We start from the raw sequence: 7,666 nt of genomic DNA on the forward strand, positions 1-7,666 counted from the left end.
CCGAATTCATATTGAAGACTTTAGTGCTGTGAGTGAAGGGCTAAGCCTTAGTAAGAATGACATGTTTCTCTGATTCTGACTACCACTTCATCTTAAGTTTGACTTATTATCTCATTTTGATTTTAACCGTCACGCCACCTATAAATCTACTTACAACGTACTGTATTAGTGTATTTTTTTTTAATAAAATTAATTATTAATTGGTAAAGACCGAGAATGACAATTGACGTTCATGCACTAGAAAAATGTACAATAGAACCAAACTAGTGTATTTTTGTTTAACAAAAAAATACTATTTTTTTTAAAACAATTATTTACACCTGTGAATTAGATCAAGATGCTATTCATCTTCATAAATATCGATAAAACATTGATAAAAAAGGATTTTTTTTTTAAAAAAAAAGTAAATTCAAGCCTGAAGATAAATGCCTTCCAGAGTTATTTGTCCCCTGGCGCATTCTTCTCTCTTTCCTGAGTCCACCAACACTTCGATGCATTAGCTGTAACGCCTGTAAGACAGCGCCATGTTCTTTGCTCCGTGCTTCCAGCTCAGCTGTGTCGGCGGACACCTCGAAACAGCTTCATTACAATTATTCGTTTAATGTCCGCGCCAATTTCCCCTTTTTATTTCGTAAAAAAGTTATTTTTATGCATTTATTAAACGTTGCATTTCACTGTTAACAGATGCTTCCTGGCAAGAACGGCGGCGTTATACACGGGCCACACCGACATCGGGCACTCGGCGGGCGATCAGGGAAGCTGCCACATCGGAGCGATCCATTGGTTTGCAGTGTTGGGTGTCGCCGATTGATCGAGCTGCCTTTCCTGGTTGGCTTCCAGTGTTGGATCACAAGACAGCTCAGATGTCGCCTTCGCCACCGTGTCGGTCGTTCTTCCGCTCGCCATTTATTTATTGCCGTTGATCGATCCGTTTTTTTATTTTATTTTACTTTGTTTCTTCCTCTTCAACTTCAAAGTCATCTTCTTTTTTGCCCCCCGTTCGCCTGTTCCTTTATGGTTTTTACTGATCCGGTTGGTGCAGTGCAAGTAAGAAGCAAAGAATAATAAGTAGTGGTGGGATTGAGAGAAGGGGAGAGGGTTGGGTTGGAAGGCGTCTCGCTGGCATCACATTGCTTTAGCGAAAGACAGAGATTGAGTGTGTGAATCCGAGAAGGAGAGAGAGGAGATAAAGAGCAGCTTCGCCTCCTCTGCTGCGGGCTCTGAGAGTGCCGAGTCTTCCTGGAGAAAAAAAGCATAGGGATGCGACCATGGTGCTCTAATGACGCCGCAGTAGCCTTGATTTGAATAAAGTTGCCGTCTTTTTTTTTGCTTCTATCCCGTGATTTGAAGTAATATCTCTTGCCGGCGCATGGAGGCGAGCGCCGGGCTGGTCGCCGGGTCGCACAACCGGAACGAGCTCGTTGTCATCCGCCGTGATGGGGAATCGGGGGTAATTTCTGCTTCTGCTGCTTTTTAATTGACTTATCGGTTTCTTTCATAAAGATCTGACTTTTGTTCGATTTATTTTTATTTTTGGCTTGCAGCCGAGGCCGCTGCAACAGTTGAGCGGGCAGGTCTGCCAGATCTGTGGCGACGACGTCGGCCTCACCGTCGACGGCGATCTCTTCGTCGCTTGCAATGAGTGCGCGTTCCCCATTTGCAGGATTTGCTATGAGTACGAACGCCGGGAGGGAAACCAAGTCTGCCCTCAATGCAAAACAAGGTTCAAGCGGCTCAAAGGTAAATAAAGAAAGAAAACCCTAATTCTCCTCCCTGCTACTTTTTTTTTTCCAGATCTACCTGAACTTTTCTCTTTTAATTTGACATTATATCAAACGCATGAAAAGTTCCCTGTCACTAGATATCTGCCTCTGGCCCCAAGTCCTAATACTAAGCCCTAGTGTTGATGATCATTGTTGTATTGAATTCCACTATGGTTTCATCCTTTAATTCCCTTGTAGTCGTATATCTCTCCATCTGAATCCTACTTGCATCAGATTGTTGTATTCAGTGCGCTTGTACTTTCAGGGTGCCCTCGTGTGCCTGGAGATGAAGAAGAGGATGATGTCGATGATCTTGAACATGAATTTGAATGGGGTGATGACCATGACTCACAGTACATGGCGGAGGCCATGTTGCATGGCCACATGAGCTATGGTCGACATGGTGACATAAACAACCCTTATATGGTTCATCCTATGCCCCAAGTCCCACTTCTCACCAATGGAGAGATGGTATCATCGAATCAGACATTGCTCTGGTTATACACTTCAGTTCTGTTGAATGAATTCCAATATTTGTTATACAGGTCGATGACATTCCTCCTGAGCAGCATGCCCTTGTTCCTTCTTTCATGGGTGGTGGAGGGAAAAGGATTCATCCTCTGCCCTTTCCAGATCACAATCTTCCAGGTATTTGCACTACCTCTAGGATATTCTAGCATGATATCTAGCTCATCGGATCTTCTTGTACAAATTAAATTGTTAACAAAGCAATTTCATCACAGTGCACCCTAGATCGATGGACCCTTCGAAGGATCTTGCGGCTTATGGATATGGGAGTGTGGCATGGAAGGAGCGGATGGAGAGTTGGAAGCAAAAGCAAGAGAAATTGCATATGACGAGGAGCAATGGCGGCAATAAAGGATGGGATAATCATGATGATGAGTCTGATTTACCATTGTAAGCTCCAATGCCTGCTAAACTCCTAAAATCTTTGAGAATCACATTCTAAAAACTTCCTAAAATTGTTTGCTTCATTTTATCTTTGTAGAATGGATGAAGCTAGGCAACCATTGTCACGAAAGCTACCGATCCCTTCTAGTAAAATAAATCCATACAGAATGATCATCTTAATTCGACTTGTAGTTGCTGGGTTTTTCTTCCATTACCGGGTTACAAACCCTGCAAAAGATGCATATCCATTGTGGCTCATATCAGTCATCTGTGAAATCTGGTTTGCCCTTTCTTGGATTCTCGATCAGTTTCCCAAGTGGCTTCCAATAGAAAGGGAAACTTATCTTGATAGATTATCGTTAAGGTGATTCATGCTGTCACCATGAAATCTCATTGTTAGCATAGTCAATTTGTGCCTAATTGTTCATTCATATTTTTAGGTATGAAAAAGAAGGGCAACCTTCTCAATTAGCTCCAATCGATGTATTTGTGAGTACAGTCGATCCTATGAAGGAACCCCCTTTAATCACTGCAAACACTGTTCTCTCGATCCTCGCTGTGGACTACCCAGTGGAAAAAGTATCCTGCTATGTCTCAGATGATGGTGCCGCTATGCTGACATTTGAAGCATTGTCAGAAACATCTGAGTTTGCAAAGAAATGGGTTCCATTTTGTAAGAAATTCAATATAGAGCCTCGTGCACCTGAGTGGTATTTTCAACAAAAGATCGATTATCTGAAGGATAAGGTCCATCCTTCATTCGTAAAGGAGAGAAGAGCAATGAAGGTACAAAAATAGCTATGAATATCACTGGCAATGTGTGTATAAAATTTGTGTTACTGAAATTACTTCTGTTTTCAGAGAGAATATGAGGAATTTAAGGTACGAATAAATGCCCTGGTTGCAAAAGCACAAAAGGCACCTGAAGAAGGGTGGACAATGCAGGATGGAACACCATGGCCTGGAAACAATGTCCGTGACCATCCAGGCATGATTCAGGTAAATCTTGTGCTTTCTTCTATCATTTCTTATTTCTTTTTGTTGTTGTTGGTAATAGGCTTCTCTGTTTTGCAAATTCAAATTCCATTTTTTGCTGACAATCGTATATCTTTAAGGTCTTCTTGGGTCAAAGTGGTGGGCATGATGTCGATGGGAATGAACTTCCACGCTTGGTTTATGTCTCAAGAGAAAAAAGACCTGGTTTCAATCACCATAAAAAGGCTGGAGCCATGAATGCTTTGGTAAGCAACCAGTTGTTCTTTCGAGTGCCTACTTGAATATCGAAATCGCTGCAGGTTTGCTCATTTCCTGTAATGCATTTGGCAGGTCCGAGTCTCTGCTGTACTTACAAATGCACCTTATCTGCTGAATGTCGATTGTGATCATTACTTCAACAATTGCAAGGCAGTACGAGAAGCAATGTGTTTTATGATGGATCCACTTGTGGGAAAAAGAGTGTGCTATGTGCAGTTCCCCCAGAGGTTCGATGGCATTGATCGACACGATCGATATGCTAATCGGAACATTGTGTTTTTTGATGTAAGTGTTGGCATCTGCAGTTCCCTTTGAGTATTCATCATACATCTGTAACTAAAAGTTTATGTATTCACATGCTTTGAGAACTAAAACAAAGACATGATGCTGCAGATCAATATGAAAGGTTTGGATGGGATTCAAGGACCTATTTATGTTGGCACAGGATGCGCTTTTAGAAGACAATCACTATATGGAACTGATGCTCCAAAGAAAAAGAAGCCTCCAAATAGGACTTGCAACTGTTTGCCTAAATGGTGCTGCTGTTGCACTGGCAGCAGGAAGAAGAAGGCCGCAAAAAGTAAGCAGGAAAAGAAAAGGTCTGGTTCGAAAAGTGCTGAGATTGCTGGAGGACCAGCATATGCTCTTGAAGGTGTCGAAGAAGGTGCTAAAGGTATGATGTCTATGCAATCGATTTCTTTAAATACAAAAGGACATCCCAGTGCACGAAGCTCCCGTTATGCGGGGTCCTGAAGAAGGATCCATTATACACAGCTTTACCCTGCTTTTTGCAAGAGTCTGTTTCCAAGATTCGAACCCGTGACCTTTAAGTACATTATATCATAATTTTACATTTAGCAATCTTCGGGTACATATTATAGTATCTCCTAGTTCTGGTAACCAAGTGGTCATAGACATGATTGAGAGGCATGCAATAGGAGAGAATGTAGTTCTTAAAGAACTCAGACATTTCTTCAATTGCATCTTTTCAAGAGTGATTCCCAGCGTATTGGCACTTAGGCAATGTGAGAACATGACAAATACCCACATTAGTAGAGGAAGGAGACCAAAGAAGATTTGGTTAATAACAATAAAATAGGACAAAATTCATGTAAATGTGGGCGAAAAGCTTGATTGTTATTGTTATATCGAGCCTAATCTTGTAGGAGAAATCATATAGCCACTTCTTGGACTAAAAGCTTGATTGTTGTTGTTATATCTATATTCTTTTTATGAACATCCATATGCTAATATTTCATCTATTAACAGGCAATGGGATTGAAAAACACAATATGACAGCTGAGCAGAAGTTAGAAAAGAAATTTGGGCAGTCTCCTGTGTTTGTTGCATCCACTCTCCTAGAGAACGGTGGAACACCGAAAGGTGCTACTCCAGCTTCTTTGTTGAAGGAAGCTATCCATGTTATTGGCTGTGGTTACGAAGACAAGACAGATTGGGGAAAAGAGGTGCTTCATCTCGTCTTGAATATTTTTATAGTTTAAAGTCAAGACATCTTTCTTAGTTTTCTCTACTTTTTTTTTTCCTTGCTGCAGATTGGATGGATCTATGGTTCAGTGACAGAAGATATATTGACTGGTTTCAAGATGCATTGCCATGGTTGGAGGTCTATCTATTGTGTACCGTCAAGACCCGCATTCAAAGGTTCTGCTCCTCTTAATCTTTCAGATCGTCTTCACCAGGTTCTTAGGTGGGCTCTTGGTTCTGTTGAAATTTTCTTGAGCAAGCACTGCCCTCTATGGTATGGATATGGAAGCGGGCTCAAATGGCTGGAAAGGATGTCGTATATCAATGCTACTATCTATCCCTGGACCTCGATTCCTCTGTTGGCATACTGTACCTTGCCTGCTGTTTGCTTGCTCACCGGAAAATTTATCACTCCAGAAGTAGGTTTGCCCTTATTGTTTCCCTTTTTTTTGTTGTTTACATTTGAATTTTTTACCGAGGCTTACAAATGTATGTTCTAAATTGCAGCTCTCTAATGTAGCGAGTCTTTGGTTCTTGTCACTTTTCATTTGTATCTTCGCGACGGGTATCCTTGAAATGAGATGGAGTGGTGTTGGCATTGATGACTGGTGGAGAAATGAACAGTTTTGGGTTATTGGAGGTGTTTCCTCGCATCTCTTTGCTGTGTTTCAGGGGCTTCTAAAGGTTCTTGCCGGTATAGACACCAATTTCACTGTGACATCAAAGGCCGGTGATGACGAAGAGTTCTCCGAGTTGTACACGTTCAAGTGGACCACACTGCTCATCCCTCCCACAACTTTGCTTATTGTGAACTTCATTGGCGTCGTAGCGGGTGTCTCTAATGCAATAAACAATGGGTATGAATCATGGGGGCCATTATTTGGGAAGCTCTTCTTCTCCTTCTGGGTGATCGTCCATCTATATCCTTTCCTCAAAGGTCTCGTTGGGCGCCAGAACCGGACACCAACAATCGTCATCGTCTGGTCCATCCTCCTTGCATCAATTTTCTCGTTGCTCTGGGTACGAATTGATCCATTCTTGCCAAAATCAGATGGCCCTCTTCTGGAGGAGTGTGGACTAGACTGCAACTGAGCATGAGAGACCCCCTATCAGAATGTTCCTAGATTACGGTTCACTCGTTGGCATCATATTACAGGACATCCACACTGATACACAACAGTTTCTTCAGTCGTTCATCGATAGGAAGACAGTGTGCTCCTTTTTTCCTCGTTTTGTTCTCTACTCTAGCTACAAACTCGTATCACAGAATCGGTGAAGCTGTTTGTTTGTGTAAGAACAGCATGCAATTGCAAGTTCAGCTCTGACGAATGGCAAGAGAAGGGCCATCTTCTTCAAGCTTCATTTCAGTTAATCTGTACATCAATTCTTCACAATAAGGCATGCCTTCCCTGATTCCGTCGTGGTGGAGGTTCATCAAACATTCTGTTGGTTGATTTTATTACCTCTTTTTTGGGGGAATTATTTATTTATGGAGATACAGAACGATATAAAGAGAAAAGATTTATAGTATGTATTTTATTTAATTACACCTTCATCATCATTTGTAGCTATCCCAAAGAAACTTGTGTACTCGTATGTTAAACCCTCAGAGGGATTACCTTCTGTATTTTGCACTTTTATAGCCCATAAATTGCAGGTTTGTTTGTGCTTCAGCCATGTGCTCGATGAATCTTGTTCTTGTCTCTCGACGTATGACTTTAGTAATTTAATAGCTTTTATAATTATTTAAAACGATTTTGATAAAATTTAAATAATTTTGAAAGAACATTTTTGATATAATAGTTCATTGTGTATAGTAATTTTGACTAAAATAAAACAATTAATTTTTTACATTTAACAGCTATTAGTCGTAGCTCATATAACAACACTGAAAATAAGGGTATTCTCAGAATTGATAAATCTAGGTTGTCCTTTTAATTCTTTGCCCTTTTAAGGATGAATGGGAATGCAGTGGTTAGCGGTACAAACAATTTAATAGTTTATCAATATGTTAAACATTGACTAACACTTATTCGAAGCCTCTAATTTCCAAAATTAATTAATTATTTGTTTTGGAGTGTAAATACATGAGTTATATTCATATTTCATATACAATAATTATAGTGATATCCAAGTTTCCACTGTAACATTAGTCAAACTGTTCAAAATTTAAATCATGGATTTATTGACTCATAAAACTTAAAAAGAGTCCTTCCCTTCTAGTAAACAAACTTTAACCCTAGTTTACATGT

The 7,666-nt window shown here is 40.5% G+C and overlaps 1 protein-coding gene across 1 annotated transcript; it reads left to right on the forward strand.

The window, feature by feature from the left end:
* Nucleotides 1–742: 742 nt before the first annotated feature.
* Nucleotides 743–7,087, forward strand: LOC122016450 (probable cellulose synthase A catalytic subunit 5 [UDP-forming]). The gene is made up of 14 exons (XM_042573751.1): nucleotides 743–1,450; nucleotides 1,545–1,740; nucleotides 2,029–2,234; nucleotides 2,309–2,411; nucleotides 2,507–2,681; nucleotides 2,773–3,039; nucleotides 3,116–3,461; nucleotides 3,537–3,674; nucleotides 3,791–3,916; nucleotides 4,002–4,214; nucleotides 4,323–4,602; nucleotides 5,199–5,395; nucleotides 5,483–5,833; nucleotides 5,922–7,087. The coding sequence occupies exons 1-14, from the start codon at nucleotides 1,370–1,372 to the stop codon at nucleotides 6,504–6,506; spliced, it is 3,264 nt and encodes a 1,087-aa protein (XP_042429685.1). The 5' UTR covers nucleotides 743–1,369; the 3' UTR covers nucleotides 6,507–7,087.
* The last annotated feature ends 579 nt before the right edge of the window (nucleotides 7,088–7,666 follow it).

Source organism: Zingiber officinale, chromosome 8B (genome assembly GCF_018446385.1).
Source record: "Zingiber officinale cultivar Zhangliang chromosome 8B, Zo_v1.1, whole genome shotgun sequence".
In the NCBI taxonomy this organism is placed as follows: domain Eukaryota; kingdom Viridiplantae; phylum Streptophyta; class Magnoliopsida; order Zingiberales; family Zingiberaceae; genus Zingiber; species Zingiber officinale.

What these genes read in the sequence shown, in the direction of transcription:
- LOC122016450 (XM_042573751.1), top strand. Translation starts at nt 1,370, where the DNA reads ATGGAGGCGAGCGCCGGGCTGGTCGCCGGGTCGCACAACCGGAACGAG. An exon ending in AAGGTTCAAGCGGCTCAAAG is followed by an intron (nt 1,741 to 2,028) that starts GTAAATAAAGAA and finishes TTGTACTTTCAG; the next exon opens with GGTGCCCTCGTGTGCCTGGA. An exon ending in GGAACATTGTGTTTTTTGAT is followed by an intron (nt 4,215 to 4,322) that starts GTAAGTGTTGGC and finishes ATGATGCTGCAG; the next exon opens with ATCAATATGAAAGGTTTGGA.